The sequence below is a fragment of the Salmo salar genome, chromosome ssa25, assembly GCF_905237065.1.
Source record: "Salmo salar chromosome ssa25, Ssal_v3.1, whole genome shotgun sequence".
Taxonomy (NCBI): Eukaryota; Metazoa; Chordata; class Actinopteri; order Salmoniformes; family Salmonidae; genus Salmo; species Salmo salar.
Window position 1 is genome coordinate 13604326 of NC_059466.1, and position 16979 is coordinate 13621304.

Here is a 16979-nt window from a genome sequence, read left to right on the forward strand (position 1 = left end):
TGGAGTGCTGCAGAGATGGTTGTCCTTCTGGAAGGTTCTCCCATCTCCACAGAGGAACTCTGGAGCTCTGTCAGAGTGACCATCGAGTTCTTGGTCACCTCCCTGATGAAGGCCCTTCTCCCCCGATTGCCCTTCTCCCCCAATTGCTCAAGGATGATCAATAGAAACAGGATGCACTGGAGGTCAATTTCAAGTCTCATATTTAACGGTCTGAAAACTTATGTAAATAACTTATTTCTGTTTTTTTTTTTACGTGTTTTTCGCTTTGTCATTATGGGGTATTGTGTGTAGATGGATAAAAAAAAATGTTTGTCCTCATCAATTTTATCCAAAGTCAAACCAACTTTGCCACGGTCGCACACTGGCCAACTGAAGATAATTAGTGAAAGAAGTTGGCTAGCTTGCTAGCTAGTCTAGGCTACTTCCAGACAAGATCAGAGCCCTATACTACAGTGTTAGAAAAGTATTCATACTCCTTGACTTACACATTTTGTTGGTTACAGCCTGAATTCAAAATAGATATATAAAAAAAAAATCTCACCCATTTACATACAATACCCCATAATGACAAAGTGAAAACATGTTTTTAGAAATTGTAACAAATGTACTGAAAATTACATACAGAAGTATGTAATTTACATAGGTATTCACACCCCTAAGTTAACACGTTAGAATGTGAGTCTTTCTTGGTAAATCTCTTAAGAACTTTGTACAATATTTGCACATTATTATTTTTTTAATTCTTCAAGCTCTGACAAGATGGTTTTCAAGTCTTGCCATAGATTTTCAAGCCAATCTAAGTCAAAACTAACTTGGCCACTCAGGAACATTCAAGGTTGTCTTGGTATGCAACTCCTATGTATATTTAGCCTTGTGTTTTAGGTTATTGACCTGCTGAATGTTGAATTCATCTCCCAGTGTCTGGTGGAAAGCAGACAACCGGGTTTTCCTTTAGGATTTTGCCTGTGCTTAGCTCCATTCCGTTTCTTTTTTTTTAATCCTGAAAAACTCCCCAGTCCTTAACGATTACAAGCATACCCATAACATGATGCAGCCACATATATGCTTGCAAATATGGAGAGTGGACTCAGTAATGTGTTGTATTGCCACATTTTCTGCAGTATTACTTTAGTGCCTTGTTGCAAACAGGATTCAATGTTTTGGAATAGTTTGATTATCTACAGACCTCCTTTTCACACTGTCATTTAGGTTAGTATTGTGGACCAAGTACAATGTTGTGGATCCATCCTCCGTTTTCTCCTACCATAACTCTAACAGTTGTAGTTACAATTGGCCTTATGGTGAAATCCCTGAGTGGTTTCCACCCTCTCCAGCAACTGAGTTAGGAAGGACGCCTGTAACTTTGTAGTGACTAGGTGTATTAATACGCCATCCAAAGTGTAATTAATAACTCATCATGCTCAAAGGAATATTCAATGTCAGATTCTTTTTTTTACCCATCTACCAATAGGTGCCCTTCTTTGTAAGGCATTGGAAAACCTCCTTTGTCTTTGTGGATGAATCTGTGTTTGAAATGCACTGCTCGACTGAAGGACCTTACAGATAATTGTATGTGTGGGGTACAGAGATGAGGTAGTCATTCAAAAATAAATGTTAAACACTATTATTGCACACAGAGTGAATCCATGCAATTTATTATGTGATTTGTTAAGCAAGTGTTTACTCCTGAACTTATTTAGGCTTGCCATAACAAAGGGGTTGAATACTTATTGACTCAAACTATTTCAGCTTTCATTTTTTATTAATTTCAATAAAATTCTAAAAAGACAATTCCACTTTCACATTATGGAATATTGTGTGTATGCCAGTGACAAAAAAAATCTCATTTTAAATTCAGGCTGTAAGAACATAATTTGGAAAAAGTCAAAGGGGGTGTGAATACTTTCTGATGGTCAACTCAGTACAACTCGGGATAACCGGTACTACGATAGCGGCTCAGCTTTTAGCTAGATAAATCTATATGGCAAAGAACCCTTTAGTACTAATCTGTCCCCGGGCAGGCTAACTCAGGGCAGGCTAACTCAGGGCAGGCTAACTCAGGGCAGGCTAACTCAGGGCAGGCTAACTCAGGGCAGGCTAACTCAGGGCAGGCTAACTCAGGGCAGGCTAACTCAGGGCAGGCTAACTCATGGGTGAGGACCAATGAAATCAGACACCTTCCCTCTCGCAAAGATTGAGTCATCATCCCTTTCATTTGAGTTAGAAGACTGATTACATATTTTATGAACCTTTTACTGCAGTGTGCTAAATCAAGGTGACACAGAGTGTTTCTTGGTAGTCAAACAAATCTACTTTGAAACAAAAGTATACACCTCACACACAGTTATTGTTTTTTGTGTGTTAATTCTAATGTTAAAATACATATCACATTACACATTTAGTAATGACAGAATGCATTTGAAACTTCACGCACAGTAAAACTTGTGTATGACTAAATACAACTTTTATCGATAGGAGTGAGAAAAAAGTTGCTTGTGCATTGATAAGCACACCAAAGACGGCATTAACGATAACTAATAAATTAAAAACGACACTTCAAAACACCTATTTTACACCATGGCCTGCTGAATTTGCAAGATAACTTTTCTTTCATTTTGATTTCGGCACAAATGAAAATGTGGCACCGACTTGGCCCTTGGGTCATTCCACCTCATAGAGCACAAAAAACACCCACCATCTCAGATTGTTCTGAAATAGTTTCTGTTAGAAACCGATAGGGTTAGCATTGATGCAACATTATTTTGTTGAAATATAATTTGATCTCTGAGAAATTAATCTAGCTCATTGTACCCTAATTGGACATTTGAATTCATAGGATTAATATAATATTCAATAAATATAAACTCAGCAAAAAAAAGAAACGTCCCTTTTTCAGGACCCTGCCTTTCAAAGATAATTCGTAAAAATCCAAAAAACTTCACAGATCTTCATTGTAAAGGGTTTAAACACTGTTTCCCATGCTTGTTCAATGAACCATAAACAATTAATGAACATGCACCTGTGGAACGGTCATTAAGACACTAACAGCTTATAGACAGTAGGCAATTAAGGTCACAGTTATGAAAACTTAGGACACTAAAGAGGCCTTTCTACTGACTCTGAAAAACACCAAAAGAAAGATGCCCAGGTTCCCTGCTCATCTGCGTGAACGTGCCTTAGGCATGCTGCAAGGAGGCATGAGGACTGCAGATGTGGCCAGGGCATTAAATTGCAATGTCCATACTGTGAGACGCCTAAGTCAGCGCTACAGGGAGACAGGATGGACAGCTGATCGTCCTCGCAGTGGCAGACCATGTGTAACAACACCTGCACAGGATCGGTACATCCGAACATCACACCTGCGGGACAGGTACAGGATGGCAACAACTGCCCAAGTTACACCAGGAACGCACAATCCTTCCATCAGTGCTCAGGCTGTCCGCAATAGGCTGAGAGAGACTGGAATAAGGATTTGTAGGCCTATTGTAAGCCAGGTCCTCACCAGACATCACCGGCAACAACGTCACCTATGGGTACAAACCCACCATCGCTGGACCATACAGGACTGGCAAAAAGTACTCTTCACTGACGAGTCGCGGTTTTGTCGGATTGGGATTCGCGTTTATTGTCGAAGGAATGAACGTTACACTGAGGCCTGTACACTAGGGCGCGATCAATTTGGAGGTGGAAGGTCCATCATGGTCTGGGGCAGTGTGTCACAGCATCATCGGACTGAGCTTGTCATTGCAGGCAATCTCAACGCTGTGCGTTACAAGGAAGACATCCTCCTCCCTCATGTGCTACCCTTCCTGCAGGCTCATCCTTACATGTCCCTCCAGCATGACAATGCCACCAGCCATACTGCTCGTTCTGTGCGTGATTTCCTGCAAGACAGGAATGTCAGTGTTCTGCCATGGCCAGTGAAGAGCCCGGATATCAATCCCATTGAGCACGTCTGGGACCTGTTGGATCGGAGGGTGAGGGCTAGGGCCATTCCCCCCAGAAATGTCCGGGAATTTGCAGGTGCCTTGGTGGAAGAGTGGGGTAACATCTCACAGCAAGAACTGGCAAATCTGCTGCAGTCCATGAGGAGGAGATGCACTGCAGTACTTAATGCAGCTGGTGGCCACACCAGATACTGACTGTTACTTTTGATTTTGACCCCCCCTTTGTTCAGGGACACATTATTCAATTTCTGTTAGTTACATGTCTGTGGAACTTGTTCAGTTTATGTCTCAATTGTTGAATCTTGTTGTGTTCATACAAATAAACGCAGTTGACAGCGAGAGGACTTTTCTTTTTTGCTGAGTTTAGTACCTAACATCCGATTTGGACCAAATTTGTTTCTAACAATGAGTTAGCGATGAAGAATGCAAATACATTTTCAAAATCCACCCACGGACCCCCCACGTCAATCACACCCCAATAACTAATATAAGTTCTCTATGTCAGATGGTGGGTGGCATGGTTTGCTGAAATGACATCGAACGACCCCCATGGATTGATGTTTTAGTACTGTCTCAATGAAGAATTCGGCATTCGACTAGCAACGTGCGACATGCACGCACAGTTACAAGCCCGTTGGAGTTAGCAGCAAGCGGATGAGCAATATCCACCATCGTAGTACGGATGAAGCCTGACTGGAATGTGAAGCTAACTGAAGCTGGCTAGCTTTAGAAAACCCTGAATAGATCTAGCTTCAAATCCAATTTTATTTGCCACATACACATGTTAGCAGATGTTAATGCGAGTGTAGCGAAATGCTTGTGTATTCCTGGTCGTAATGTTGGTGAGTTGACGTTGCTCTCATATCCAATAGTATACCCCTCTGATTTGACTTTCAAGTTATCTAGAAGGTTGACTCTAGCTATGTACTGTTTTGGCAGAGTGAAAGTGCAAACGCTTCCCCCATTCAAACACACCAAAGCACGCCTCCAAGACCCAAATCTCATTCTCAGTCACATTACCTAATGAGGAGAATTGAAACCGAGGCAAAATCAGGAAGTTCAGCCCCACTTTAAAATGTTGAGAGTAAATAATTTTGCCTAGAGACAGACTACCCTCAAAAGACAGCCTGGGGGATTCAATAGACAGACTTGTCACACCCATTTATGGGGCTAGGGCAGTGATTTCACTGGTTTCTCAAGTGCTGCTGAGGATGGGTTATGACCCTGCGACTGGGGGATTGTGACACATAAACAGCTGGTCAGTCTGACATATTCCCTTTGTCTCGACAATGGAACAGCTCAAAAGGCTGAGTGAAAGCCTGTCAGCCTAATCAGGTGAGAATGCAGCTCTCATCATTGTGTTACATAAGGAGCACATTGAGACAGGCTAACAAGGAGCCACACTGTTCCAGCCCGGAGGTCACCAAGGTGTCATTCTGCATACTTCTTCAATGCTGAGAAATCCAAGTATTTCACACTTGACAATCAAAAGAGAAAGCCAAATCCATGCTAATCCCTTGGACTTTTTTTTTAAACAATAGAGCGAGGGGATCATTAGAGAAATGCAACCACTAATTTTTCTGTGTGAATCCTGGGTCAAGTGGAAAGGGGATCGGGCATAACGAGCTCATTTGAGACTGCTGTATCAAGTGAAGACTGACACTTTAGTTTCTTTGGGAAGATAATCGAGCTCTGCAATCATCTTATCAGACTACATACAGAAGAACAAACAACAATCTGATTACCTCCCTTTAGCAAATCACTAAGTATTCTAAATCGCATGGGCGCCGGAGACAACTGGAGAACGACAAATACATTCTGAAAGCAACTCATTATTAAAAGCTGAGGAGCGAGGTCTAACGCTGCTGATATTCTTTGGTTAGCACTGAGCTCTGTAATTTCAGGCTTTACCATGACTCAGAGGTCTGAGTTGGACTAACCCCCCTTGCCTCATCCCCTCCCCTCCCTCAGCCAGAGATACCCAGTGAGTGTAATTAACACCTGCAGGGAACCAATCGCCTCCAGGGAATGGGTGGTGTGGTCATCGAACGAGCCACAGCCAGCCTGACTTGACAGTTTTGGGGATAATGTATAGCAGGCTTTCCGTTTTGACGTTCAGTCATTTCTGAAAGCATAACCATAATTGTTAGCTTGGAACATAATGAATGTGCTCCCAGTTTAGTAAATGGCACCGAGCATGGGTTCTGTAAAAGCTCATATATCATACAGTACAGATACAACATTGGCACAAATCGAATCAAATCCGTGCAGAATAAAAAAAAACATTGCTCCTGACAATGATAAAATGCTAATGTTTTCACTCAAATTAAAATGAGATAGTGAAGTGAAAACAAAACCTGGTTACATCATTAAAAATGAATTTCTGTAGATCAGGAACAGCAAGAGCAGTTGTGTGACCATGTTGTATGGTTTTCTGCAGTGCAGGCTGAATCGAATCCCCTCCCAAAAAAGTATATATATTTTTTCACTTACTTTAAGTTAAAGTAATATAGTGTACAATAACTTGTGTATACCATGCATCTGCTATAAGAGGAATTAATAAACCTAACCCCCAAAAACAAAACGTTAATTCTCTCTTCTATGCTCTAGGTGGGAGACAGCCGCATGTACACAAATAACCTATACCGATAAACTCTTACCACGTAATTGCATCGCAGTTTCTATATACGCAACTACAATGTTGTTACTACAGTTATTACAAAGGTATAGGGACAAGTTAAGGTACTTAAGAGTTATTCATTTAAGCACAGGGAATTCCATGTGATGAGATCAAGTAGAACCAAAACAGAGCCAGGGATCTATTAAGGAGTGAACGCTGATCCAGTGCCAGGTCTCCTCTCCCTCACATTTACAGTCACCACTCTCTCCAACTTTCTATGGCGTCGTCCCAAATGTCACCCTATTCCGGATGTACTGCCTTCATTTTGACATTAGCCATCAGACCAGGTGTGCCGTTCATTGTAACACTAGTGCTGATACAGAATCTAGGTAAAGACCGGATCTCACAATCACACGTAGTGTGGATCCCTGTAGAGTGTGCTGACAAGGCATTCTCAACCCCTCATTTTCATACTTGCACAACTGGTTCTGCGTCCTCACGCCCTGCAGTATCAGATGCTTAGCGCAAGCCAAACATGAACGAGCTATGGGTGAATTTAAATTAAAACACGTGTCTTGCGGCTAGTTTTTTCCCCCTGTCAGTACCATGCTATTTAGAATGACATGTAATGCCTGAGGTTTTCAACGTTAAAACATAACAGGGGGAATTGGTGTTTTCTATAATATACAGAGAACGCAGACTGGAATAAAATATCCGCTCACTTGAGTTGCGCCGCTTTTGGTCCAGGGTAATAAACAATCAGAGACGAGGGATGAGACGGTTGAGGGAATAAGTTCTGGGAAAGGGTTTGGAAATGGGTCAGTCAGCAGAGACTCCTCTCCCTCTTCACTCTTCCTGGAGAAAAGGGAAAGAAGAAGTATATAAAACAGAGGCAGCCATGGTAATGTCATTGGGATTGTATATTAGATTGCTGGAGGGCTGACGGTCTGGAGCCTACAGAGAGAGAGTCATAGGGATCTCCTTAGCGTCTATCTGAGACATCAGATTTTACAGTCTATACCCAAACTAAAGCTTGAGTATGGCCAGCTAGTGTTCTATACCTCCTCTCTATTGTTGGGGCCTTTGAGGAGGACAATGTGTCTTCTGTACATTCGAGGGGATCAGTATAACTGAACAGGTGATCCTCCCAGACAGACATGGATGACGGCCAGTGTCACTGTGTCTATGTCTGTGACTGTGCTGCGCCCCCCCCCCCCACACACTCTCAGCCAGTCAGACGACACACCCAGCAGAGGGACAAACCGATATTTGATAAAACAGATAACAATGCACCCTCCACCTCAGAGGCCGCTTAGAAATAGCACTTTGGAGCCTAGTTCTCTCCAAGTCAGCATTAATCCCATTAAATGCGACATTAATCAAGAGGTTTGGTGATACACCCTCTATACATTCTGTATAGGCTACAATCTGTATACCCATGTTGACCCCATTCATGCATAGTGAATCCACAACTGAAATACAGTGTATAATGCTTCTGTTTATCTGATATGGATTTCTGATAGTGTCATGTACGAGGGAGCGGCCTTGATGGCCGTTCTGTTGTTTACTTCTCAAAGCGTGTCCGTTTAATCCGTTCACATCGAGAAAAAAACGGGGAAAAAACAACCCTGTCCGTGTGGGAATGACCAGGCTGACAAAAGCGTCACCACATTCTCCGGTAGTAGCATGAGAAGATATGAAACTGAGAGTTTATAAGTGAAGGCCTTGAATGGTAAAAAAGGTGGCTCACGTTGACATTTCCTTACTGCTCTGTAAACACACAGCAGTTACTAAGTTACTAATTACAAGCAGAAAAGTAACAGGTGCTTGATTCGAGTCCAGTTCTTTCGGTGTACTATCCAAATTGGCTAAAACTATCCTCTCGTTGACAGCTGTGTGTTCACCACAAGTGTTTACAGGTACAAAGTCTACAGCTATTTTTCAACTGGGACTTCTTTGCCCTACCGCTGCGAACACAAAGGGTGTACTATTCCTCTGTAGGAGAGCACATTGTATGAGCTCATTAATCACATATGTTAAAGATTAACTTCAAGTAGTGAGTTACAGTATAAAGTAAGATAGATATGCTGAGGCTCTTGGAGGAAATGCTGGGATTTATATTACTAACACATTTATGAGGTTTGTGTTTTAGACAGTTCATTGAAAACAGACTAAAAATAAGTTTTTAAAAAAATACAGTAAATCACACTCATTCACACCAGCCATTCCAAAGGAGAAATAAACCATACCTATTTCCTTTGCAGACAGCAGTCTTGGAGAGCTGGGCAGTTGGTGGTTGTAAAGAAGCATGCAAAGGGATGAGGGACAGGCTGGAAGAGCCACTCACATTAGCCTTCCCACTCCCAAAAAGCTCTGCTTTCTCTCCGAGGCAGCCAGGGGTGTGTACGTCTTCCAGTGTGTTATTCATATCACTCATGGGGGCCGGCTATTTCCAAGGCATCATCTGGAGCAGAGAAAAGAGCTGAGCTGTTGGATTGGAGTGTAGAGTGTTCAGGGCAGTAGCAGAGCAGAGCAAAGTGAGAGCTGGGAGCGAGAGCTGGCTGGGCTCCTCTGTCTGATCACAGCACACAGCAGACACAAGCTTCTCCGCAAGGCTCATCTGCTGCCCATGAGGCTGGCCCAGTGGGGCAAAATGAACCCTCCTACCAAAACATGATCCACCACAATAAAGTTATTTTTAAACGCAATGACTCCCAAATGAGCCCTCTTCGCTTTGACACAGTGACATATTAAAATCCAGAAATGTGTCTCTCTCCCTGTCTGGCTTTTCCCCCCTGGTTTTAGTTGTTAATGTACCCTCTTTTTTCCCCTTCTTGTATTTTTTATATGAAATTATTTATTTTTACTACCTGGAAAGCAGACCTGCACACAAAGCACACTTACAAAGGGTTGTTCGTTGTTGGTATGCAAGTTTCTCTGTAATGAGTCCTGGAGGTCTGCCAGACTGTAAGACCAACTGTTCCTTTGTCACAGACTTCACACTGAGGTCCCGACTACTTTAAACTGAGCCCCGTGCTGGATTGGATGCATGTGGAGAGTATCCCAGACAGAGTGACTCAGCTTTGGTGTGGTGGGCTGTGGCGTGGTAGTCTATGTCATTCTGTGATAGCCAGCCAGGCATTATGTGGGGGGGATGGTTGATGCGATAACATCTATCTGAAAGGTAATGTGTAACAGAGACTGGGCTGGGGTTGAGAGGCTACTGTAGATAATGACTGCCTACATGTGATTAAGGTAACATCTGGTCGCAGTACCAGTTTACTTAGCTTGCTGAAATCTAGATGACAGAACTTCGGTCAATACAAAAAGTAGCAAATGTTCTTTACTGGGTATTTCCAAAAAAGCCCCAAGCGCCAAAGTCATGTTCATAGGAGCACAACAAATTGGGTGTCAAATGAAAGCTAAGAGTTTATATTTTGGGGAAATTAAAGCATATGTCAATTTTTCTACCATTTTCCATCCTAAAAATTTGGAATGAGCAAAGGCTTTGATTGCTGGTCAAACAAAAAATGTATTAAAAAGGGTATTGAACTATACATTCAGAAAGAATTCAGACCCATTGACTTTGTCCAAATTTTGTTACATTACAACCTTATTGATGAAATTGTTTCCCCCCCTCAATCTACACACAATAGCCAATAATGACAAAGCAAAAACTGCTTTGGTATGTGCAAATGTATAAAAATAAAAACTCAGTACATTTTTGAAGAACCTTTGGCAGCCCCTTCTTGGGTATGACACTACAAGATTGGCACACCTGTATTTGGAGAGTTTCTCCAATTCTTCTCTGTAGATCCTCTCTCCACTCAAGGACATTGAGACTTGTCCCGAAGACACTCCTGCATTGTATTGGCCTTTGTGCTTAGGGTCGTTTTCCTGTTGGAAGGTGAACCTTCGCCCCAATCTGAGGTCCTGAGCGCTCTGGAGCAGGTTTTCATGAAGGATCTCTGCACTTTGCTCCGTTCAGCTTTCCCTCGATCCTGACTAGTCTCCCAGTCCCTGCTGCTGAAAAACATCACCACAGCACGATGCTGTCAACACTATGCTTCACCGCAGGGATGGTGCCAGGTTTCCTCCAGACGTGACACTTGGCATTCAGGCCAAAGAGTTCAATCTTGGTTTCATCAGACCAGAGAATCTTGTTTTCAAGCCTGATTGGTGGAGTGCTGCAGAGATGGTTGTCCATCTGTAAGGTTCTCTCATCTCCACAGAGGAACTCTGGAGCTCTGTCAGAGTGACCATCGGGTTCTTGGTCACGTCCCTGAACAAGGCCCTTCTCCCCCGATTGCTCAGTTTGGCCGGGTGGCCAGCTCTAGGAAGAGTCTTGGTGGTTACAAACCTCTTCCATTGAAGAATGATGGAGGCCACTGTGTTCTTGGAGACCTTCAATGCTGCAGACATTTTTTTGTACCCTTTCCCAAATCTGTGCCTTGACACAATCCTGTCTCGGAGCTCTATGGACAATTCCTTTGATCTTATGGTGTGGTTTTTGCTCTGACATGCACTGTCAACTGCGGGACCTTGTATAGACAGGTGTGTGCCTTTCCAAATCATATCCAATCAATTGAATTTATCACAGGTGGACTCCATTCAAGTTGTAGAAACATCTCAAGGATGATCAATGGAAACAGGATGCACCTGAGCTCAATTTCTTGTCTCATAGCAAAGGGTCTGAATACTTATGTAAATAAGGTATCCTTTTTTTATTTTTAATATATTTGCACAAATTTCGAAAAACCTTGTTTCGCTTTGTCATTATGCGGTATTGTATGTAGATTGATGAGGGGGGAAAAAATTATTGAATCAATTTTAGAATAAGGTTGTAACGCAATAAAATGTGGAAAGGTCAAGGGGTCCGAATACCTTCCGAATGCACTGTAAATACTTCAAAACACCATCATGTTTAAGTAAAGACCCCTGCCAACATTTAGTTTCGCAGAAATTATTTTCCTTCTGTAAGTTTAAGAAATATTGCCTAGTGTCTTGTCATTCTGTTACCAAAAACTCACATATCTTCAACATATTTTCACATCTCTCCCTCATGAGGGAGGATAATGAAAGATAACGAAGTAACAATGAAAGTTAGACCTACCAATTAGTTTGTGTTTTTACTAATATCAATTGTGTATGATTTATTAAAACGCATCATTATGTTACCAAATCGATAACTGAATGTTTGCAACAGAATTGGCTACAATGAGAATTCATAGAAGTCACAAACCACAGTTGGCAGCCCCCCCCCCACACATTCAATGTGTAAAATCATAGCTTGATACTCTATTCTTTCTCCAGACATCCTTGAATCTTAATTCTGAGTAGATATTTAACTTAGGAAAAAGTGGTCACATAAAAAACTGAGGGAGTTTTACTGTCATTCTGTTACCAAACTTTACATCTGCTCTGTTCTTCAAGTAAATGCGTTTCTGTAAAAATGTATGTGGACATTGTTCAAAGTAGTCCTTGTGCATAGATTTGTATGGTTTAACTTTCCAATCAATGGTTTTTGTTTTGCATACTTCTAAAGAGTATCAGCATCATTCTGCTTCCGTGGAATTGCCCTACTCCAATGATGACTATTTCCACTTTATTAGTAAGTAGACATTGAACATTAATTTGTTCATGGCTGTTGTGTGTGATAATTATTGTTATGTGCTTCAAATCTGAAAAGTGGCCAATATCTGTACAGGAGCAACTTTTCAAAGTGCTACTTAAAATGCAAAAAAAATAAAAACTCTATGGCGAATGCCATTAAAACTCCCACTCTACCTGAATATCACTTGTTCTGAGTAAAGTTCTTATTACTCAATTATTGGATTCTTAAGTCAACGTGAGAGCCATCAGATAAAACTCTGAAAAGAGTGAAAATGGCACAATCTATGTTTAGTCACATGTCCATCATCATTGTGTCTTTTCACGGTTTACAACAAAACAGGCTCTAAAGGGTTTACTCGAGGACACTGAGCATCTATTCCCAGAACATGGCTTCAGTCTCACACTGAAGAGGCTTCTGTGTGTCTCGGGGTCCGTCCCAAACGGCACCCTATTCCCTACATAGTGCACTACTTTTGACCAGAGCCCTATGGCCCTGGTAAAAAGTAGTGCGCTATAAAAGAACCTGGGTGCCATTTGGGACGCATCCTCAGTTGTTTAAGCAGCCGCTAGCAATTAAATGGAAATCAGACAGATCTGTATGACCGGGAGCTGTGAGCCTCCAGTAATGCACTCCCAGTGTAAAGGAGCCTGAGCTAACAGCACTGTCACAATAACACAGCTCCACCTGGCTTAGGTTACCTTTTCACTTAGACACACCATCATATGAAAAGGCCCCCCTCTCTGGAGAGCACCACTGACAAAGCATGACACCAACAAAACAGGAAACCATCAAATAAAAAGGACAGAAGTGACATGCTACTGCTCAAGTCTTTGTAAAGGTGAATGTGAATAGTCCCATGCTTATTCAACAGATGCATTAAGCAGCGCAATAGTGATTTAGTGTAGTGCATGTGTTTGCCTGTGTGCGAGAGAGAGAGAGAGAGAATGACACGTACAGAGAGAAAAAGAAAAGACAGAACGACAGCGTAAGAGAGACACTACTCAAACAATTGAACTGGGGGTCCTCCAGTGGCAAAGTCCGAGACAAGGACGCTTAGGCCGAGCAGCATGAGCTGTCCAAAAATAACCCTGGACTGATACACATTCTTCTGCTATCAGTCAATGCAAATGCTTTCTAATTACATTAGTAGAAGATGAGAGCCAAAGCTATTTTAGTCGTCAGTGCCACCTCTCCCAGTCTTGCCACCATGACAGTCCCAAAATAAGACAATATCTGGTGAAATCCGAGGTAAATTCTCTCTGTGTGCATTACGGATGAGGAGTATTGGTTGAGTAAGAGATGCTGAGCACTTATGAGTTCATGTAAAGCGAACGGGCCAATCATACAGTAGCTTCGGCACCCATTTCGTTCCTTAACCGTGACCTAGGTCGTTCCTCTCATTGCACATACATGCACTGAAACAAAGCCATATTAGTGCCCTTTCTCCCAGAGGTCATATTGCATTCTCATGCCTTCAGCAGCCCCACCGAAAGTGATCCCCTCTCAGTTCTCGATCCGACACGAAGACAGTCCACAGCACTAGACTGACCTTGTCGGAAAAAGCCTGCATCCAGGGTAAGACAGCCTACATCCAGGGTAAGACAGCCTACATCCAGGGTAAGAATTACAGTACTGTGTCATCACTATGTATTTGGAGCTAAGGAGTTTCGAGTAGCTAGATCAACACTGCCATGTACGTTCGTCACAAACCTGCCGTACACGCTTCTCGTTCCCCAGTTCATTGTCCTTACTGAATACCCTAGTCCCACTCACCTCACGTTCATGAGTGGCGTGGGGAGTACAGGTGAGCTTCAACCCATGTTCCAGTGGGTTAGCTGCTCCTACAGAGAGGAGTTGGCCAGGTACACTAACATAGTGTTTATGGTGTCACAGCTGATTTCGTAAGGAAGAGATAATTTACGACAGAAGCTCGCAAAGACAAAACAAAGCTTTAGGTGTCTTTCCGCAAGGTTGTGTGGTTATCGTTGTAGCTGAAAAACCAGGAACAGGTGTGGGCTCGTACAGTGTGACTGACATCAATATATGATCTAGCCCCCTAGACTATGTCCTAGCTAGAATAGGAAGTAATTGAGCAAACACTATCCTCATCATCATCATAAAATGATTTGTCTTCGGAGCAGCATACTCCCCACATCTATTTCCAGCCACACATGCAAGGGGCACTGCGCTTATGGAAAGTGCAGAAACAGTTATTCTTAGATGGTCACGTAGAAACATAATTGCGCATTACAAACAAGGCACACATCACACACACACCAACTCACTCATTTGACCTTTACAGCACAACTTACAACATCAGCTGCTCTAATGGGGGACATCACAGAATGGAAATAGCAAACTGGCTTTCTTTCCTAATCCTTCATCCTCTGTTGACGAAAAAAACAAAAAAAGAGGACAGCTATAATACCGCAATCTATCATTCCTTGGAGTCCCGGTTTGAACAAAATGCTCTGATTCACAAAAACCAAGACAATTTAGTTGATTGGAGAGAAATGTTGTATGAGCCATTACGTGCATGACTGAGCAGCCAAAACACCTCATGCTGCTGGATTAACAATAGACAAAACCCTGTGACAAAACAGTTTTATGTAACTTGGTTGTTTTGCCCCAACTCAAGAAGTGCCGAAGCTAAAAGCAGAAGAATCCAATGCTAGGTGCAACAGGCAGATTACAGTTAGGTCTAATTTAATGTGAAATATAATATTATGTGATATGTTACCTACCTCCAAATCAGTCATGTCTAGGTAGGCTGCATTAAAGTAAAGTAACTACGGGGGTGGAAGGGTAGGATGGGGGACACAAAGAGAGGGGGGGGGTAGCAAGAGAGTGAGATCATTAGAATCTCTACACATTGTCTGTAATTTACATATCACATTCCACCACTCACTGTAGTGCTTTGAGACTGTTTTTTAAAACGAAAGGCGCTTCACAAATCCAAATGTATTATTATTTATGACCAAGACTTTTCCACCGCTTGTTGAATTCTGTCCCGAGTCATGTCAGATGAAGAATGAAAATAATATATATACATCTGGCACCAGCCATTCAGTACCAATGATGTCATGAGTATTGTCATGCCTCCTGGGTATAATCTAAATCCAGGACCACTGTGATCTGTTAGACCTCACTAATGATTTGGCAATGTTTGGCATTTCCATTTAGTCATTTAGCAGACGCTCTTTTCCAGAGCGACTTACAGTAAGTGAATGCATACATTTCAATTCATTTCAAACATTTTTTTTTTTCTTCCCCGTACTGGCCCCCTGTGGGAATCGAACCCACAACCCTGGCGTTGCAAACACCATGCTCTACCAACTGAGCCACAGGGAGGCCACTACTGAAGAAGTCAGTTATATGTTATAGTTTTGCGGGAAGTTCTGAAAATACATCCCAATTAGTAGATGAAAGGCCTGAAAGTATTTTCTTAGTATGTGATTATTATTACCTGAAAAAGTGAAACTTAAAAGTGAAGAATACACAATGGTAAATTCCTAAGTCTAGCAGCTAATAGGCCTAATGTGTATAAGCAACTTAATTGCTTTACAAATCACTTCTAAAAGCAAGGAAACGGCTGCTAGCTTCAGTGATGCCAGATTTACTGACCTGCATGGATAACAGATTTGCCAAACGAGGCAACAAAAAATTCTAACCAATGTAGACTATTCTTTCTTTAAATACTGTAGTAATCTTACTTTTCTAATCCATGTAGAATTTACTTGAATAGCAAAAAAGTATATTTAGCGATATTTAACAGTCGCTGTTAAATTAGCATTTTTTTATTTGACAAAATCCATCAGTTAGGAAAACTAGCATCTGTAAAGTTCTCAGTTAATACCAGGTTGATGCCCTTGTATTAAACTGCATGAACTCGGGCGTACAAAAGATAGAGATATCGCATAATGTAACATGCGCCCGTCGAGCAAACACACTTCACAACTCTAGGAGAAAAATACTTGAAACGTGTAGACAAAAGGAGCTATATCTGTACAGCATAGCCTGCTCCCAGAGTATGTACTAAAGCTCTAGGAATGAAGAGGTTTTAGCCTCTGAGTGTAGTGCAGGAGGAGATAAGGAGACCTCTAAAATATCCACTTATCAACTACTAAAAATACACACCCTTTCTTGCTGAATATTACATGAGGCAATAACCAGCAATGAATTTCTAACCTACCCTGGGTTTGGAAGCAGGAGTTTTTTTTTTTTCCTCTCCAAATGATTTCATTCCTACTGGCTATGCACCAAGTGTATCATGCCTCTTTCAATCATTCAAAATTGGCTATATTGTAAAAATGTATGAAAACAAATTGTAGATTTTGGGTTTAGGCATTTGGGTTAGTAATGTGGTTATGGATAAGGTTTAAAATATATTTTCTTATGACTTTGTCAGCTAGACCACTTTGCATAGCTGCCTCCAGAACAAGATGCATGACGAAAAACGCTGACCTGTTGTAGCCAATATGGATTTCAATGTCAAGCCACGACTCAGTCACTTCCTTCGACTGACGCCAGATGGCAGTAGCGTAAGTGTTGAAGCGACGTTTTTTTTCTATGCATTTTACGGAACAGTAGACCTAAAGACATTTCACAGAAGTGTGAAATAAAGCGCTATAGCAGCCTGTGTGTAATGTCCATAATTACGCAAAGTAAACAAAACAAAATTAGATGAAAAGGATAACAATGGGAAATAGTTTGAATTATGAATGTATAATGGGGGGGTTACAGCCCTACAGGCTTGTTATGATTTTGCATAACTTTCCAATTCCCATTTGAAGATGCA

The 16979-nt window shown here is 41.8% G+C and overlaps 1 protein-coding gene across 8 annotated transcripts in view; it reads right to left on the minus strand.

Moving 5' to 3' along the window:
• The window catches only part of LOC106586192 (growth factor receptor-bound protein 14), a 51982-nt gene that overhangs the window by 34633 nt on the left and 370 nt on the right, over positions 1 to 16979 (minus strand). For 3 of the 8 annotated variants that reach the window (XM_014173172.2, XM_014173170.2, XM_014173171.2), the window contains 2 exons: positions 8817 to 9031; positions 7290 to 7422 (listed from right to left, as the gene is read on the minus strand). The exons of 1 other annotated variant lie outside the window; for it this stretch is intronic. In XM_014173172.2, the coding sequence (XP_014028647.2) occupies positions 7290 to 7422; positions 8817 to 9004 (321 nt within the window). In that variant the 5' untranslated portion in view covers positions 9005 to 9031. 4 more of the 8 variants (XM_014173169.2, XM_045707901.1, XM_045707902.1 and 1 more) reach the window with 4 other exon arrangements.